We start from the raw sequence: 21,053 nt of genomic DNA on the forward strand, positions 1-21,053 counted from the left end.
TTAATTTATTTTGTCTGTCTATTTATTTTATAAAACACTTCAGGCTGTTCCAGCTAATGTGCCTCAGAATTGTAGGGGACAAAAGGACAGGCCTTGTCGCAATGAAAAAGATTTGGCTATTTTTGTAACTGAAAGGTGGGACTTACTTGCAAACAGATGCTATATTGAGCTTTACAATTTATCTTATTCATTTTTCTGTGAGTGGTCCATCTCCCCCTTATTATACAGTCTCTGCTATTTCCATTCAAAAATGTGCACACAATTGCCTGTGATGGTTTCATTACCCAAAGCTACTCACCATATGAGTGTTTTTTTATAGTGATGTGCCAGGAGTTTGTTTAGGATAATAATGTAATAACAGCACTAATGGTGCCAGGGATTTTGATTTAGCACCCTAGCGACACACACATGTGCATGATGACTCCCTCCCCACACGCAAGCCATAACAATTCAGTTTAGGGCTTCCTGCCGCATGATTCATTTTGGTGTGGTGCATATGGCATGACTATGTATCAGAGAATGCAGTGCAACACTGAGCACTTTGAGTTTGGGCACCAGGGTCCAATGCACTCACTGCAGCCAAACCTTCAGCAGAGCTTTGTGGAGATGTAGAGAGTTCGGTCTAAGAAGTGAAGATCTCTTGTTGTGATCATGATTTGTAGATGTAGTCAGCATTTTTCATTTTGGAATATTGAACGGTTTGATTGAGCAATGCATGGTGGGCGTTTTATAAAAGCTCTTAAGAACCTGTGGGGGGTTTGAACCTACAGACTTTGGTTCACCCGCCCAGATCTTTAACCCTAAGCTGCATCACACTGATCTGAAAAACATGAAAATGAGGAAAACAAGGCCTTTGAGAGCATGACATCACCACCGGCTGCAAGTAACATTTGTTTACCTCAGGGAAAGATCATCACAAGATGAATGGAGAAATGGATCCTGATATAAAGAGAATTTCAGCGTTTATTAATCAGTGCTCGCTGGGGGAACGGGAATATCCTCTTCTGACTATGATTAGCAGGGAAAAAATATCTTCATAAATCACTGGTCAGAACAGAGGGGAAAATGGGAGCTTTGAGATTTCCTGGTAATTTCATTGATCCACCTCTTCTGGAAATGTATTATATTTGCTTGAGTCTTCAGATCATCCTGATCTAACAGTGTTTCATTAAGCATGTGAAATGTTTTCAGAAAATATACGTCTAGTAAAAAAATAGATAAAGTCTCTAGATCAGTGGTTCTCAACCACTTTTCAAAATGTTCCATTTAGGTACATTAAAGGTACATATTAGTGTACCTTATGAAAATGTACTACCCCAAAATGTACTAATTTTTTTGTGAGAACGCAGGGAGGCCAAAACTCTTAAGGGGTCAAAACAAGTATTAAAATAAGCTAAAACAAATGAATTCTTCCCTCAACAACTTTTTCTCCCTCTCTCTTGACGAACCGGTATTCCCACCATATATGACGAAGCCTAATTTTAAAAGCGTGAGTTCTAGACCTTGAAAAAAATTATATGAATTGATAGAATCTTAAAACGCCATGGAGATTTTTATAATAAATATCCATTTTTGTAGTCATGCCAAGCTTAAATATTATATCAGGTAAAAATAAATAAAAACCATTATCCTTTATCAAGTATATTGATTAATTTTCATGGTTTGTCCTGGTTAAAAAGAGTGGAAACCATGAAGAACATTCAGTTTGTAAAACTTCTGCAATCCTCTGCTATTTAATCTACAGAAATCTACTATCTCCTTAAACTAATTTAGACCATCATCAACAGGCAGATACAAAACATGTGACTGTGATCTCATTCAGATGTGTATGATTTGCATGTGAGTATGGTGTAGACACGCACATTTACTAAAAGTACATCAGATGGAGACTTTCAGCATGTGTAGAAAAACACTTGACAATGAAAGTCTAAGCATGTGTCGCTGCTCCAGACACCGTGACATGGTCCTGACCCAACAGAGGCACAACATAATGCTATGTGTAATCATGTAAGGGTAACTATACAGCTGAAAGGAACATATGTATCAACTCAAAATTAAACCAAAGTGACAACAAATAACCAAAGGAAATGCATCATATCTGCAACAAACAACATGCAGGCTAAACATGATAAGACAATTTAGCAATATTTGCCAACTGTTTTCAAAAAATGTTAAATGACATATTCATTTTCAGGGATGCAAACTTCTACTGGTCAAATTTTAATGCCATTTTCTTTATTTGCCACAGTGTGCAGAAACATTAAAATGTAGCCGTATATATAAAAGACAAATTAAAAATGTAAAGAAGTATGACAAAGCATTTTTATTTGGGTATTGTGTAATATTTGTATGTTAGTAAGTGGAGTCAAAAATAGCTCTAATAAGCTGGTGGGTTTATGGCAGTGGTCTCAAACTCAATTCCTGGAGGGCCACAGCTCTACAGAGTTTAGCTCCAATCAGCTCCAAATCACACCTGCTTGCACGTTTCTAGTGATCCTGGGGCCTTATTGTCTGCTGATTTGGTTCAAAATAAGTCAGACTAACTGAAATAAACCTGCCTTATTTGGTAAACCTCTTTTATGAAACAGGTCCCTGAAGACCATGATTAGCTGGATCAGGTGTGTTTGATTGGGTTTGGAGGAGCAAAACTCTGCAGAGCTGTGGCCCTCCAGGAACTGAGTTTGAGACCAATGGTTCATGGTGTGTTGGGCCGCTCTGTGCTAAAAAGTCCAAGGCCACTTTTTATCCCCAGTCTGTTTTTTGTATAAACTGCTATTTTGAAGCTAAAATCACGAATGACTAGAAAATTCATGTAAATATTTTGGTAATAAAAAAAAGAAAGAGGAGTAAAAATTAAGTTCTTCATTTATGGAATTTTATTTTAGGCAAGGGTTTTATTTAATAAAATATTTGGTCTCCTGGTTTCTGTAAATAAAAAAACAAAGTTGAAAATGAACAACTTTGTCATTAAAGCAGAAGTACCAGAAATATCATTGGACGCCTTTAAATATAGTTTTGAACTGAGGTCCCTTGGAGTCAAAAAGGTTAAGGGGTTTTGGTACAGGCAAAGTGACCCTATGCAGACCTGAACCAACTTTAACCAGAGTAAAATGTGACAGATGTTCAACATTAGGTGCTGAATTAAGTGCCGGGTTTAAAACACTCAAAACATAGACCACTCCATAAGCTAAGTTTTTCCCTAATGTGAAGCTTGTTTTACAGTCTGCACATTCAGAAATAAATACTGCCAGCAGACTAAAGCGTCATGCTGTAAACGAGGTGAACCGGGACGTTTGCGTTGGTGTGGCCAGAAACTGTTACATGGAAAATCTTCAGGAGAACAATGTCTAGGGCATTTTTCAACTACTCTGAGAATGCCACAAGGAATTCAGGTTGTTCTTGTGCACACGGTGGTCCTAACCAGTGCAACCTAATAAAGTAGCCTCAGAGTGCATAGCATGCTGGACAATGAGGACACACTTCAGTTCTAATGAAGAGTGTGAAAGCGGTCCAACTGTAGCCGGGAATCAAACTCATTAGGCATCTGGTATTCATTAAGACCTTGTTAAAGCTGTGAACCTCATCATGAAGATTATTACAGCCCAAAACCCCCATCTCACATTTGAATCTAACCCCACAAAGCGGTAAACTGAGTGACAAAAACAGTCGTCACAACTTACCATGTTTGTTTGTTCAAATGAGAAGTTAATCTTTTTTCCAGGCATTTTTCTTGCTTTAAAGACTCTTTCATATATGAAATGCTTCACATGCAAGTGATAGAAGCTTGAAGCATGTTAAATGTCACTTCAGTGTCGTGACATGTACATTAAAATGGGACCCGAAATGGTCCTGCAGGTTGAAATAATACACATTTTGTATGATATAAATGGTAATTCACCATTATCCCAGTGAAAAGAGGGCATGCGTCCAAACAGAGGCAAGATCTGATGTGTGGTCTACTACAGCATGAAGGATGAGGAGGAAAGAAAAGACTGAAGAAAAACAAGTCATTGAATTAAAGCCGGAAGTCTGGCCTGGCAGCTGAGAGGGGCTCTGTATCACAGATAATCAGCTCCATCTAAACCATTGTCAGCCCTGCTGCCTGACAGAGAAGATGGAGTTTATGGAGTAATTAGTGAGCTTTATAAACCGCTGCTTGATAGGAGCCACCTGGATGAACTGTGTCTCCTGTTCTCTGGACTCGGTGTCACTTTCTTTCTGATTCATGTTGCTGTTTGTCTCTCTACCTCTTCTTTCCTTCAGAAACTCAATGACACATTAACTGTTTCTAAGGACGTTGTCATGTGGGCCATATGGGTTAACGTCACAAATACTTTTTTTCCAAGCACTGAACATTTTTCCTTGTTTTCTACCTTTCTGATTAAGAGTTATTAATGATGTCTCTTGTCATTATAATTACTTTATTGTCATTCTGACTGAAGATGGCCTGTTCTTGTTGGTCACTCCCTGCTTGTGCTTTACCGAATGCACTTTTAGGACTTTTTTTAATTAATTTATATATATATTTTTAAAAATAAAACCTTAAGCCACTTTTTGGACATCCCATCCTCTCAAATGGAATAAGTGCAATTTATACTGTGGTGGCAAGGACATTTGAAACATTTTTTGGATTAAAATCATAAGAATCCTATGTATTCTCAAACATTTTGCATAATTAGACAAAATCACAGCTTCATTAAGGAAGAGTATACTTTAGTTTCTCGTTTTAGCGGTTCCCGCACTAAAAATCACTTTTTAAAGGCGTAAAATAATCTTTGTTTTATTTACAAGAAAATGCAATTTCTTCGTGATTATTTACAATTTCTGAGTGAAAACTTTCAAAGCCATTTTTTTTCTAATGTAGTTCAGTGCACAAGACTTTCAAAGTCTCTCTATTGACCTTGTGTGTAGATGGACGTGTTGGATGTGCACACTACCTAGTGGACCAAGTGTTGTCTGTGTGGATACGTACTGTATGGTGTGTGGCGACATTTTAGACCGTTCTTGTGCCAAAAATTATGTAATGCAGACTGTCTGTAAACCATCATATACTTTTGGCTTTATAAATGACACAATTTAAAAAAGTGCCTTAATTTGAGGCCCGACGTTTTCCCAGAAAAAGAAGAAAGAGGTTTGAAACAACCCGAGCGAATGTCAGTGATTTTAATTCAGTTTTTTTTTTCTTTAAAATTTAATTTTGGCAGAATAATATTTTAAGTCTGATGTGTGCAAAAACAAGATTTTTGGTTATCTTGACACCTTTTGAAATGTTGTCACTCCATTCAGGGCTATTCAGTAAAACTGCAATAAAAATCAGCAGGCTCCATCTCTGTACAGGCAAAAGCTGCCCCATTAACCGAATTGAAAATTTGAAGGCTGAGTCTCTGTGTTTTTGATGTATGTCCAATTTGAAATGGCAGGTTTTGGTTTTTTAGGATCTGAGGAAGTGATAAAAAGGAAGAGAGGTGGGAGGGGAAGACAATGATTTTGGTCTGTGCTCTGGAAGAGCAAATCTTCCTCGAGGAGCAGTCGAAGAAAGAAAGGAAGCTGATGGGAAAGAGACTTGTTTTGAGGCTGGAACAGCAACTGATGGGGCGTGTGCTGAGGGCCAAGCCTTTATTTGTGTTCTGAGGCAGAGACCGCAAGCGAGCGCTCCAGTGAGCCACACCCCCGAGTGAGTGAACTCACACGCAAACACAGCGGATGGTCTGCCATCACCAAGCACTAAATAGAGGAGAACCCACATTTATAAGAGCAGGGCCGCTCCACCCAGCTCAACTCATTGAGAGAGGGGGGAAGAAAAGAGAGATCAAAGAAAATGAGCATGACATCAATGTAGAAGTGACATTTTATTTAGAGATAATGTAAAATACTAAATAAAACAGAGCCTTTACAGACATTAAAGACTATTAACATGTATTTCAGTTCCCCTCACTCCACAACAAGCATGCAATATGGCAGATCAAGTCCCCCTTCTAAATAAAAGAGGTTTTAAAATAAAAGAAGAGAAAGTTTTTAAAGATATTTGGGCATAAGAAAATTGCTTTAGGTCTTTTTTAAACAATATATTAGTTAAACAATGAACATGTTTATCAGAACTTTTAACAAATTATTGATGCATGTTTTCAAGTTTTATCAGTTGTATTTAGTATAAATTTCTCACACTCTTAAAAGTAAGGTTCTTTACTGGCATCTGTGGTCCCATGAAGAACCTTCAACATCCATGGAAGACTAAAGGTTCTTTACAGTGAAAAACAGTTTCTTTAGATATTAAAATGTTCTTTATAGTAAAGGTGGTTTAGTTTAAGACAGCAGTCAAAAACAGTTAATCTAATCTCCAAATATGCAAAAGTTTACTTCAATAATGAACAAAGTTGCACTGATGAGTTTAAAGTACGGTGTTTGACAAAACAGAGCAAATGGAAAGAGAAAGCTTTATTAAGAGCCAGAGAAAGACAAGTGTGCTGAAAGATACACAACACACAATCTTCCAGCCCAGGATGAAGTCATTATGTCCATTAACAAAAATTTAAGATGAACATAATGTGATTTAAAAAAAATAAAAAGCGAATAGCACAGCATGATTTTGAATGGCATTCTGTATCACCACAGACAGCCACTAACTGGTGGCGCCGGTGAGTGTACAATCATGGAAAACAACCTGTTTGAATTTTGGTGGTGCGATGTTTCTCATCTGGTGTGCGACCCCCTTAAGAAAAAGAATGGTTCTTTTAAGAACTGTTCATAGAAAGGTTCATTGGGGAGCCAAAAACGGTTCTTCTATGGCATCGCTGTGAAAACTCCCTTTTGGAAGCTTTATTTTTAAGAGTGCAAAGAACCTAATGATTCCATGGATGTTAAAGGTTCTTAGCAGAACGATGATGATAAAGAACCTTTATTTTTAAGAGTGTGAGTACTGGCTCTGATATTAAGAATATCACTGATGCATGTGTATTTAAAGGGATACTTTAGTGACCGTAGCTTATATTGCTGCTATTTCTGAACATGACTATATCCATTTTTAACCACATTAAATTAGCTTGCAGATTGGAAAGCAGTCTGAAAGCATCTTCATAATGCAGTTAATGTACAGGTACCAGCTTGCTGCATTGCTTATTTATATCTGAACCCTTAAGCCCTTTCACAGGATGAGGCCTGCCACTATGGCAACCCTCAGCAACCACAAAACGGTCGTCACAGGCAACCCAGCTTAGCGATCTGTTGCCAAAGCCACTCTTAGGTTTGGCTGCACATCCCTCTCCCAAGAGCAGCACGATCAGCATGGGCACATCCTAATGGACTGAACACGCTTCTCTCCTCCCACTGTTTTCCTCCTCAATGTGTGTGTGCAGTAAACATGAATATTCCCAAATGACAACTCGAGGAAGATGAGGAAAAGTGTTAGGCTGAGGAGAGATGGTAGAAAGTATTTGACATACCAGCCAACAATTCATTGATCGTATGATTTATATTTTACACAAATATAGTAAAATGTGGTCCAACCAACAACTAATCACTAGATTTGATTTTTATTTTAAAATGTTATATTAGTTTGTGGTGTTGACAAAAATTTATCTATGTTTTTGAAAGTGTTTAGATGGTTTATATAAAAATAAGGCTTTTCACCATTTACAGAACAACAGCATTACTACAACAGCAGGCTTGATGTGAACTTTCATATTTGGTATGTTAGCATGCACTAAATTTTATAATTTAAAATTAATCTAATCCAATTTCAGATTCTTAGAGTTGTGTTTACAGTACATGAACCCTAAACTTTCAATTAGGGCTGTCATGATTCCTCAATTCAACTGAAGTTCTCGATTTAAAAAAAAATCCTTGATTGCATTTTGCCTGTGTCAAGTAACCAACAAAATACCAGACAAAAGTCTTATCTTAATGAATGGGGAAATCCTGAAATCTCAAAAACAGCTCGCTGAACTCGCAATTAAATTACATATTTCAAATCAGCAATAAATTCTGAAATGAACTACCCCATGAATGTTGTTTCTATTGCTCAATTAGCATTTAAAAAGCTTATTTTTTAGGCTAGACCAGTCAATGCACATGCGCAGTCATATCGGGCTTAACCAGAGAACCAGAAGCTTCTAACAGCCGCTGCAGTGATGCAATGACTTTACCAATCACCGATTGGCTCATTCATTTAGAAGGCGGGACTATTTCGCCATATTGTATGTTCATAAGTATAGGAGTGAAACATCTTTGTATTTCTACAGTCTTTGATTCCATGTACGAGAATCCATGAAACGCGTTATTAGTCCATTTTCTAAGGATTTACTATAGATTAAATCCATTTAAATCATAATAAAGCATAATGCTACTGTGAATTCACAAATGCTACGATTCAGTTTAAGATGCAGTGTGTAATATTTAGGAGAGAGCAACAGAGAGAGATGAGGAGGAGAGGAGACTGGTACAATGGCCATCTCTGTGCTTGTATGGCTGCCAGGACGCAAGGAGGGAGGAGTGGAGAGTCTGACCAAACAGAGCAGTGTGGAAAGGCAAAAGAGAGAGAGTGAAAATCAGAGACAGCAGGCGGGATGAATAAGCCCTCCTCAGCCCATCTCTACCAGGCTCAGCCATACAAGGACGGGCCTGTGCCTCAGAAGGGCGAGAAAACCAACACCACACACAGTGAACGCACTGCATCAGAGCCCTTATTGTACATGCCACTTTTCCCAGGATACCCTACACCCCCTAAAGCAGGACTAATGGATATTCCTAGTATCCTTTCCTCTCTTAGCTCACTCTCTGGAGACTATACCTCTACCTGAACTACACTTTACAAAGATCACAGATGACCATTCAAGGAAAAAGACCTCCTGTGTCAAGGCACAACGGGTGTATAGATGTGTGTATACATGAGTATGGATGTGACAGACAGTGTTGTGGAGCAGCTAACTAAAAGTAGAGACACTACCAACCTAAGTTTCTCAGTAGTGTGACAGTAGCTCAGTTGTTTAAAGTGAACTCAAGTGAATTCAGGTATCACAAAATCATAAATGCACAATAAGATAATAGGTATTCATTGACATTTGCTAAAGATTACATGTAACAGTGTTTATATGAGTGTTTTCTTTAAAAAAAAATAACTTAAGGCCATATATACTGTATTTAAAAAAAATTACTGGAAAAAAATAAATATTCTCAATACTTGCTGATACAGAGAAATTGAAAATCTCTAATGTGCCATTTTTTTTAGTGGCTACATAAGTGAAATCCAGCAATAGTCTCTATAATTGTATATTAAATTACTGAAAAAAAACCTATACGTTGTTACATTGCCAATGAATATTAGTGCAAGAAACACTGTCAGAATTTTAGCATGATGTTCCATCCACTTTGGGAGAAAACTTGGAAATATTTAAAATGTAAAATTTAATGTAATATTTCCAAAAAAAAAAAAAATCATTTGCATGCACGTACCCCCACAAATACAGCTGATTACTACTATGATTCTAATTTTGATATAAATGTGATATAAAGTAAGTTACTGTAGCAGGACTGTAGAATTTAGCTTGAAGCTTGTCAAGCTATGGTTTCAAAGAGTCAGGAGCAAAGGTTTACGTCCATCCAAACAACACCTGATGAGTTCTGGGAACATGACGTGACATACAGCCAAGTATGGTGACCCATACTCAGAATTCGTGCTCTGCATTTAACCCATCCAAAGTGCACACACACAGCAGTGAACACACACGCCGCAGCCATTTATGCTGCAGCGCCTGGGGAGCAGTTGCTCAAGGGCACCTCAGTCGTGGTACTGCCGGGCCGAGACTCAAACCCACAACCTTAGGGTTAGGAGTCAAACTCTCTAACCACTAGGTCACGACATCCATGCATGGAACAAGCATGTACTTGTAAGTACAGAGAAAGAAAACTCATTTTTGAGAATACATTGTGCTTTCCATTAATCTCTATAGCTAAACCACACAAAAAGCAGCAATCATTCAAGTAATCATGCCACACAATTCCAAAATAATGTGTGGAGGCTGTCGGAAAGGGCACCACACATACACACGCACATCCTTAAGACGACATCATGCCAAGACTCTCTATTTTAAGTGCTGGAGACAACTAAGAGTAAAAGAATGCAAATGTTCCCTGAAGAAGAAGAGAGGAAGGAGCAGGACTGAAGGGATTCCAGTTTGAGGATGAAAAACGAGGAGAGAGCTTGAACGGATCTTAAAATTCCAGCAGAAATATGTGAGGGAAAGATCCTAACCCTCTCTCGCACCAAAGTGCCTTCAGGGATCTAAAAAATACCACAATTATACCAGAGTCCTCCATAACAGACCCTCATGACAGACGAACATAAAAGACTCTGAGGCCACTGTCAGTAAAGAGCAAGCCGACTGTTTATGTGCATGTTTGTGTCCAGTTTTTCTGACCACAGACATGGCAGCAAATCAACCCTACTGCTACACCTCATTGGCTGCTTCCTTGTTCCTGCCTTTCAGCATCATTTAATCCAGAACTTTCCCTTATATATCTAATCCATTGTTTGGCATGGCTAACTCCAGCCTTTCATCCCTGCACTAAAGCCGCATGCTGTAGCGAAACAATCTAAAAAACAGATGCTGCTGAACCCCGTAACATACATGTTAGTAGAGAGAGCCTGAGAAAGAATCAAGAATGAGAAAAATGTTTTGATTGTGCAGAGAAAGATTGAGAACAGAAGGTGACGACCCTAATTTGGACTGGACTGGTGTCGGCAGTAAATTAACAGGGTTAACTGGATGGTTGCCTCAGATTTATTGGGAGGCCCAAAGCTGGATGTCTGCGGGTCAAAATAATGGCTGAGATATTTCATACTTTAAAAGTGGCATGCAAGTAGGGTGTCTAGAACATGATGGCTCCGTCTACACCACACTCTCCTTGTAAGCCATGTACACTGGTGGGACGTCTGCGAGAGAATGTATGATTAGGGCTGTACAATAGGGCCAACAAAAATCATATTGCAATTATTTTGTCATATAATGTGGTCTGAACCCTGAGACAAACATCCCATATTCATGAAAAATAGTACAAAAAGACAATATCACACTGAAAAAAGCACAAACTACAAAATAAAAAGAAATGCCATTTGATTCCAAATCAATGTTTTGCCCACACTACCATTAGTTACTTTTAATGAAAAAAAAAACAAAACAATGCAACACATGACTAGAAAAAAACAAAAACACAAGATAAAAAAGACTGAGTCAAACGAAAAAAATAAAACACCAAAAGCCTACAAACAACAAAAAACATTACAAAAAAACAGACAAAAACCAAACAAGATAACAAACAAAAGACAAAAACAAACAAGATAACAAAGAACAAGACAAAAACAACACAAGCAACAAAAACAAGACAAAAGAAAAAAACAAGACAAAAAACAAGACGAGAAAAACAAAACAAAAGACAAAACAAACAAGAAAAAAACAATATGAAAAAACAAGACATAAAACAAAAATAAATTGAGACAAAAGAATAAAACAAAAACACAAGCCAAAAGAAAAAAAACAAGACAAGAAAAACAAAACATTCCAAAACAAAGCAAAGAGCAATCAAAACAACTAAAATAAGACAAAAGCAACAAGGAACAGGAGTACAAGACAAAAAAAAAAAAAAACATTATAAGACAAAAAAAAAAACAACACGCATTGTTTTTGCATTTAAATTCAGTACTAAAGTCTGGATCAGCCAGGACTCAGTGTCACAGACTAGTCACAGAAAACATGGTCTTAAGGCCTGTTCACACCGGGACGAATTTCGCGCGCGATATTCGCCGACGTTTAACGCCTCGTGACTAAACAAAGGGCGCCAATGTGAGTGTGCACACCGACGCGAAAAACGCCACGCGTAAAAGCGTGATTTTTTAAAAAATACGCCTCGGGTTCGTTTTTTTTTGCTTTGACGCACTGCGTCAAAAAAAAACTATACGACCAATGAGAATGGCGCTTTTGCACACGTGTCTGGAGCTTCTAAAGTTACAGTAAAAACACAACTTGGGGGCGCTCAAACACAAAACTGTCTTGCTGAGCACACATACGTAACGGCGAAGAAGATATACGCCAAGTAGCGTCTACACTGCGGGAAAAAAAATAAGACGAAGAAGATGCAAGGCAAGATGAATGTAGAGTTGCTGGTCTCGTTGGTGTCGGAACACAGAACTATATGACAAACGCGACAGCGATTACAAAAATCTTGATAAAAGAGAACTAGTATTTCTAGTATTTCTGTTTTACATTAAGCGCCATCTAATGTCAGGGAATGAATTTGCATGTTCACTCGGCTCATCGTCAGCGAAAATCACTTGGGTGTGAACACAAAAAACGCGTTGAAAAATGCTGGCGAATAACGCGCGCCGATATTCGTCCCGGTGTGTACGGCCCTTTAGACTTGAGAGGGATTTCTTTCCATGTTTTGTCCGGACTTGAGTCCACACTGTTATCATTACGCTGTTATGGTACGGTGTTATTTAACCATAGAACCGCCATGGGATAAATTTTCCACGAGGCTGTTTTTCCAAATTTACATTACAGATTTAAAATAAAACATTCAAGTCTCCCAGTCATTGACTTTTACTAAAATTATGTAATTTACAATCCAATATTGTTAAAAATTATTTAGATAAAACCAGATCAAAAAACTGGGCATTTATACCTATAAGCGCCAGTAGGTCAAATTTACCAGCTACATGATGCATGTATTTTCGTGCTGTCATTTTCTTGCCGCTTATGTTTTAACATTGTACATTTCTAGGCAATGCCTTTCTTTCACTGATTTAGCGGTTATCAGTTTCATAAATTAAGTCAAAATGACAAAAAAAAAGGTGATTTATGGAAGGTAGGTATTAGAAACAATAAATGCCATGAGTGATGGAGAGTCTGATGCGTCCTGGGTCGGCTCAGCATCTGACGGCTCATCTGACAGTGATCCAGATATCATATTTACATCACTTAGCCTAACGTTACTCTAATTGGTCAAACTTTGGTTTAATTATTTAATTTTTGTCTTGCCATATTGTTTATTGTTCGCTACTGTGTTGCTATTCTAGTCTGGCCATTTGCTGTAAAAAAAAAAAAAAAAAAAAAAAATTCTGATCTAGGCTTATATGATTTAATGAATAAAACAATTTTTTTATTACCCAAAGTTTAAAGGGGTCATATGATGCGATTTAAATTTTTCCTTTTTCTTTGGAGTGTTACAAACTCTTGGTGCATGAAGAAGATCTGTAAAGTTGCAAAGACTGAAGTCTCAAATCCAAAGAGATATTCTTTATAAAAGTTAAGACTTGTCCACGCCCTCCCCCCCGTTGGAATCATCAGTGGCAAATTATTTAAATATGTAAACGTACTTACAGCCTGAGAGTCAGAACAGCCGGGGCACTGTAGTCCCAGAATCAGTAAACAGTCCTCCATAAAATGCATTGCATACATCTGAATAATTGGGTTGAACTGTTCTGGAACAGTGTTGTAAATACAACTTAACCACTGATTTCTAGTTGTGTCCTCTTTTGGAAGGCCAAACAAAGTAGTTTTGCTTTCAATGAAAGTTCCAACATGGCAGTGGTGGCAAAAGCGAGAATGAAAGTTACGCCTTGTTTCTTTGCGTGAACATTTGGGCGGCATTATGCAAATCTTCCTACATAGTGACGTAGACATGTGGGGGCGTGTTAGAATGAGCCGTTTTAGGGGGGTGTGGTTGACTTAACTTTTCTGAAGAATATCTCTAGATTTGAGACTTTAGTCTTTGCAACTTTATCAATCTTCTTTATGCACCAAGAGCTTGTAACACTCCAAAGAGAAAGGAAACATTGAAATTGCATCATATGACCCCTTTAAGAAATACTAACGAAAGGCATATTGCAATTTTAGTTTTATTGCGATTCATTTTAAATGTTGTGTGTAAAAACAAGTGGTTACACGTTAGTAAAGGGACCAATTCTAACGGCCTTTTTTTAGTACTTATAAAGCACACATTCTGCATGACCATATTCTGCATCCCTAATCCTACCCAATACCTAAATTTAACAACTACCTTAACTACTATTAATAAGCAGCATAAAATAAATTGTAACCAGAAAAGCAGATCCACACACTGTACATTCTAAAGCACAAATATCTGATGAATGTCCTTCTAATATCTGACAGCGACTAGAGTCCAGATGAAAATTTGCATTCATTAGATGTCTTGGAAACTTTGATGCTATCAGGGCTATAAAAGTCCAAACAAGATAATCTTCCCTTCTGAACTGCATGAGGACAAGTAAATTACAGAATTATCATTTTTGGATTAACTATTCCTCTCATTCTTTCTCCCCATCTAGTTTTGCATGGACATTTTCACAGCATATCACATCTATATTGAGATTTTTTGTTGACAAAGGCAAGTGCTCAGTGCCCCTATCATCACTGACTTCTCCAAGACCTCCCATGAGCTTTGTTCAGAAGTCTTCAAACGTTGGTCTTTGAAAGGACAGAGCGTCTCTGACAGGGGAATTGGGATGTTATTGAGTTTAATAAGCCATGTCATGAATATGTGTTTATTTAACATCCACAGCACTGATAAAATGACTGGAATGTCTTCAGCCATCATAGGTCCTGTCTGTTTTTTCCTGCTCTGACATCTGCCTTGTAGAAACTTCTGTGGGACTGAGACCATTACTAAATAGCAGACATATCTCGCAATAACTTTCCCACAACTTCATCTGCTCAATTTTAGCTTTTTGGACAGAATCTGGAGCACTTTCCCTTCAGATTATTGCCAGTTCTTCTATTTCTCATCCCCCAAGGTGCTACAGAGTCAGCAGAGAACAGCAGAGCAGCACTAATAAGTACATAACTCATATAATAATGAAGATCTCATAGGCAGCACACTATAATGATGCTAATAAACCCAAGGTTAAAAGAAGCTACAAGAAAGGTCAACCACACGGTCTCAATGACGTTCTAAATTAACCACTTCCAGGTTGAGTTTCAGCATGGCGAGGTGACCTTTTCAAAGTTTATGTACTCACCGCCCGCTATGAAAATATTGGAAATGCAAACCCTTTTATTGCAAACGATATTAACGGATGGAAATCATAATCTCATTTCCTGAGAGTGCGATACTGGAGCTTGTTGTGAAGAGGCATCGCAGTTCATTTGTGCCACTGAAAACCTGCTTTTTCCCATGAAGTCATATATAGGCATAGACTAAAGGGATTTATGAGCCACATCTCAGGAGCAGAGCAAAGCAATCCTCTTCCGTGAGAAGACTCAATGTAGCATGTACTAGGAACATGAACACACATGGAAACTCCTCAGATGCATTACGCAGAACTAACATCAATGTTCCGCTGCAGATCCCATCAACACGGAGAATTACCAGACCTCATCTCTCCAACTTCACTTGACAACCTGTTACTGTATATGTTCAGTACTGATTCACATGGAGTATAAAAACTGAACACACACTGACTCCTAGAGAACAGACCAAAAATACTGACAAGTATTTTGTATGAGCACATTTTTGACCACAAAAAAAAAAAAAATTATATATATATATATATATATATATATATATATATAGTTTTCAGAATGAGAACATCCCATCGTCATTAATAATAAATGCTACTAGCTTATAAAACATACACTAATAGTACAAGCCATCTGATCCATAAAGAATGTAAGGCTTAGGAGAAGCACTATATCCTTAACCCTTGTCCTGTGCTTAAAGTCCTCTACCTAGCTTGGTTTTCCTGGTCAAAAATGACTGGTACTTCATTTTCACCTTTTTGATTATTTGCTTCAATTTTATCGAAAATAAATGCCATACTGATGTGATATGAGATTTGAAAAGGGAGGAAAAAAAAAAAAAGTTTGACAAAAGGCCAATTGGAACTAGGGTCGTTCGTGTCAAAAATGGCTATGGCATGTGCTTTACCATCTATGCCACTGCAGCTGTTAATTGGAACTAGGGTCGTTTTTGTAATTTATGGGTATGTAGTGTGTTTTACCATCTATGCCACTGCAGCTGTTGTTACAACATGAGGATGTTGTTGCGTCATGGCTGGTTCAGACAAAAATGATTATATCTATTCACACTGTGTTTGGTTAAGACATAGTGTTATTGTCTTTTTCATGACTAACTGAAACCGGGACAAGTAAAACCCTCTGGTTTTTTACAACAAAAGGCAACCTGCAATCAGCGCTCCAGATCTCATTTGTGTGAAGGCTACTTGCTATTTAAAACAAGAACAAGCTCTCCAGACTGTGCCGCCCTGACTTCTGTTTCAATAGGTCATACATCAACACAAAAGAACCCCTGTCAAATAATTTAATGGAGGCTTTACTGGATCAGATCTGTTATTTTTTCTTCAGGTTTATATTAAAAGAGTTGAGAGAGCGACTCTACCTGAGAGAGGGGTCGGGACAGTCTGTGACTCTGTACACTCTTCTCCTCTGAAGACCAGGAATGGAGCTGGAGGCTGAAAAATAAATAAATATTTAGCTTTAATAGGTGCAGATCATGGGACATTTCTGAACTGGTGTTGAATTCAAGGAAGTTTTGAAGTAAACTACTGTACAGTTGACATGAAGTGGGTCGCAGATACATGAACTTGAGCCATACAGTTTGAGAGTTTTTTTTATCGATTCAGATGGCAAGTAGAAATGGACCAAGAAACTCAACAGAAGTAAACATAAGAATGTGAAACTAGACAGATGTCAAGAGGAAATGTCATAAATGATGAGCCACAGGCACTTAGCTCTACAATAACTATTTTATAATACATTTCCATTCAAAAGTCTGGTGAGGGTTTTTTTTTTAAGAGAGAGAGAGAGAGAGAGAGAGAGAGAGAGAGAGAGAGAGAGAGAGAGAGAGAGAGAGAGACAAAACTTTATTTAAAACAACACTAAATCTTCAACAATTCACCTTATATAGAAGAAATAATTTTTTTACAAAAATTACATTTGCAAAACCAGATGTCCATCAGAAACAACACACAAAACCTCATTAACACACCACAGATCACTGAAACCCGTCTCATTGTTTACAAGACTATTAATATACAAATTCTATCTTTAGTCTGCCAGCTACTACTTTCTTAAACATCACTTCAACATTAGTACTATTTAACTGTAAACCTTGATTTTTCCTGGTTTTCCATATTGCCAATTTCCCAGTTCCTATTAAATAATTTAACAGACACATCTTCCTTCTTTTTGAAAAATTATATTTCACACCCCCTATAAAAACTTCCTCTGAGAATTCTTCACCCAAAGCTTGAAACAGTCTACTAAGAGCATCAAAAAGACCTTCCAATCTTTTACATTTTAAAAACAAATGTTCTAAATTCTCTTCCTCCCCACAGAACCTACATCCCACCCCTACTACTGGGTTCAGGTGTGCCACATGTTTGTCCGTAGCTATTGCACCATGAATTATTCTCCATTGAAGATCCGCTGTTCTTTTCTCGATTGGAGGTTTATACAGAGTTCTCCATCTATCTCTTACAAGAAAATCTGCCTTCAGCAAAACTGGCCACCTTGAGATCTTTTGTCCTCTGAGTAACACTTGATGTAAAACTTTTACTGCAGTGTTATATATGGCTTTCTTTGATGTTGTTTTAAACAAATCCAGCTGTGGAGTTTTAAAAGACAAAATTGAACCTGTGGATTCATCCTCTTGTCTTTCACCGACGACAGCAGCAACTCTTATTTTTGGAAAGTCCGGTTCATTACTTGGGTCTGACAGAAGTCCTTGTCCAATGCTTTTCCTATAACCACTTGGTAATGCATTGACAATTTCTTCCAACAGCTTTTCCGTCAAGCGCGAGGACTTTAATCCTGTCATTTCTTTCAAGGTTTCCACAGATTCCCATCGGTCATTATTTAAAAGTTGCCCCAACTTCACAATGCCATGTCTTTGTAAACATGCACACACGCTTACAGCTGACAAAAGTCTTGTCTGAATCATTGGGTTGAAAAACAAGCATTCCTCTCGTATCCAACTCCCAGATTCATCAACATCTCTTTCCACTTTAAAAACAGTTCTCCAAGAGTGCAACATTGACCGGTAAAAAGTTGTAATTTCGGACAGATTCACTTTATTCAGTTCCATTAAAAACAGATGTCTATCTAATTTAAGACCACCTGCTTTTTGTAGAATCATTTTTGCAGTCTCAGTCCAAGCTAAATCCTTACAATACAGAAACCTCTGTGCTGCTTGTATTCTAAAAGCAGAGATCTTGCTCCGCACATCCACCAGACCTTGACCTCCCTCGTACACTGGAAGGTAGAGTGCTGCCGCTCGAATCCAATGCTCTCCACTCCAAAAAAAATCCACAAATGTCCTCTGTATTTTGCAAATCAATTCTTCAGGTGGTTCCATTACAATGAGTCTATGCCATAAAGTTGAGGCAGCCAGATTGTTCACAACTAGAACTCTTCCTCTGTATGACATCAATGGTAATAGCGATTTCCATTTAAACAATCGGGCAGACACCTTTTCCAGCATTCCCTCCCAATTTCTATTCTGAAATTGCTTATTTCCAAAAAAACACCCTAGCATTTTCAGCCCATCCCTTTCCCACAACAATCCACCAGGTAGTTTTGGAGGTCCTTGCCCACCCTTCCACTGACCAATAATAAGTCCCTCACTTTTTCCCCAATTTACCCTAGCTGAAGATGCCTTTCCATAACTTCTCATTGTTTCAGTTAAAATATTAACATCATTTTGATTTGAAATAAAAACAGTTACATCATCAGCATAAGCTGATATGGAGATTCCACGCATGACATTAATTCCACTGAGATCTCTTCTTAGCCTGCACAGCAAAGGCTCAATAACAAGGCTATATAATTGTCCAGACAGTGGACAGCCTTGCCTGATCCCTTTTAACACAGGTATTGGTGCACTCAATCCTCCACCAGCTTTCACAATCACAAACACTTCAGAATATAACAGTTGAATATAAGATATAAAATTCTTTCCAAACCCAAAATTTTTCAAAACCTCATAAAGATATGTATGATTAACTCTATCGAAAGCCTTCTCTTGGTCTAACGACAGAACACCCAGGTCAACATTATTAAATTGATTAAGATCAATGACATCTCTTAACAAAAAAAGATTGTCCATAATTGACCTATTAGGAATACAGTATGTTTGATCCCTGTGAACTAATACTTCCAAAACATGTTTCAACCTATTTGCTAAACATTTTGAAATTATTTTATAGTCCATGCACAATAAAGAGACAGGTCTCCAGTTCTTTAGAAGGCACAAATCCCCCTTTTTAGGGAGCAAGGAAAGGACTGCTCTTCGACAGCTTACAGGAAGTACCTTATTCCTTACACTTTCCAATAAAACTTCATACAAGTCACTTCCAAGTACATTCCAGAATGTCTGATAAAACTCTGCCGGCAAGCCATCAATTCCTGGTGAACGGCCATTTGATAACTGTCTCATTGCCTCGGTGATCTCCTGGAAAGTAATCTGTCCATCCAAGGATTCCTTCTGTTCATTTGTCAATTTCGGTAGATCACTCAGCAAATCAGACATACATTCAAGATCACAAGTCTCAACATCATACAGATCCGTATAGAAATTGACTGCCAGTTTCCTTATTTCCAATGGGTCAGAGGTTATGACCCCGTCAGGCCGCCGAAGATGATACATTTGCTTTTGCTGCACACTTTTCTTTTCAAGATTAAAAAAATATGAGGAAGGAGCATCCATGTCTTTAATAGAACAAATTCTTGCTCTTATTAATGCTCCTTTCACTTGTTCTTGTAATAATGAACCAAGTTCTTTCTTTTTATTCAAATGTTCATTTCTTTTATCCTTCCATCATCGTTATTTATCACAAGAATATTCTCCAAAGATTGTATATCCCTTTGAAGTTTTTGTACCCGCTGCTTTCACCATGGAAGTGGAATGTGAACTATAATTCTGACAAAAGGTTCTTATGTTTGCTTTACCGACCTCCCACCACATAAGCACGTTTTCAAAAGAAACCTTTTTTAACTTCCAGTCATTCCAAAAGAATATAAAATTCTCACAAAATAAAGCATCTTGTAATAGTTTAGTATTAAAATGCCAAAAATAGTTTGGTTTTGAAGTTCTTTTCATATTCAAAGCAAACAATATCAAATGGTGATCTGAAAAACCAACGGGAAAAATAGAAACCTCAGCTATTTTATTATTCCATTCTTTACCTATATAAAATCTATCTAATCTAGCTCCGCTAACCCTATTATTAGATGCTTTGAGCCAAGTATACTGTTTGATTCCCGTGTTTCTTCTTCTCCAAATATCTATTAAATCAAACTTTTTAAAAATTTTTAATAATACAACACTTGACTCATGATGGGGTTCTTCTCCATTTCTATCAAGAATAAAATCAATAGTGCAATTCCAGTCACCTCCAATGATCGCTACAAACATCGTCATCAATTTTTTGAATAGCACTCCTCAATTGTAAAAAAGACCTCACACGCTCAGGTCCATTGTTGGATGCATAAACATTTATCAGTACAAATACAGATCCTTCATATTTGATTTTTAACAACAATATTCTTCCTTTTACAATTTCTTCAACAGCTAAAATATTAACATTCATTCCTTTAGCAAATAAAATGGCTATGCCAGCACTTATATTTGTCCCATGACTTAAAACACTCGTTCCTTCCCACCATCTACTCCATTCAGATTCATTGTCTACACTTGAGTGTGTTTCCTGTAAGAAAGCTACATTAATTTTTTTAATACCAAATAACTCCGATACCATTGCTAATTTATTACCATCTCTACCCCCATTAATATTTAAAGAGCCAACCCTCAACAGCTCCATAGAAGAAAGAAAATATAAAGAGGATAGAAAAAGAACAAAAAAACAGAGAAATGTTCACCACATGTGACTTAAACATTTGATTTGTTTTGAGAAACGTTTATTTTATCCCTTCTTAGCTTTGTTAACATCTTCTTCAACCTGAATCTTTTTTGTTTGCGTAACGCATCAAAGCTAACATTTCTCTGCAACAATTTCACTGTATGCA

General features: G+C 37.5%; 2 protein-coding genes across 5 annotated transcripts in view; both read right to left on the reverse strand.

The window, feature by feature from the left end:
* Positions 1 to 21,053, reverse strand: part of LOC109053914 (disintegrin and metalloproteinase domain-containing protein 9) — a 1,168,157-nt gene that overhangs the window by 860,211 nt on the left and 286,893 nt on the right. The gene's annotated exons all lie outside the window — the stretch shown is intronic.
* The window catches only part of LOC109046073 (PDZ and LIM domain protein 2-like), a 68,853-nt gene that overhangs the window by 12,913 nt on the left and 34,887 nt on the right, over positions 1 to 21,053 (reverse strand). For all 3 annotated transcript variants that reach the window (XM_042730111.1, XM_042730113.1, XM_042730112.1), the window contains exon 6: positions 16,408 to 16,480. In XM_042730111.1, the coding sequence (XP_042586045.1) occupies positions 16,408 to 16,480 (73 nt within the window). The remainder of the gene's footprint in view (positions 1 to 16,407; positions 16,481 to 21,053) is intronic.

This window comes from Cyprinus carpio, chromosome B8 (assembly GCF_018340385.1).
Source record: "Cyprinus carpio isolate SPL01 chromosome B8, ASM1834038v1, whole genome shotgun sequence".
NCBI classification, from domain to species: Eukaryota; Metazoa; Chordata; class Actinopteri; order Cypriniformes; family Cyprinidae; genus Cyprinus; species Cyprinus carpio.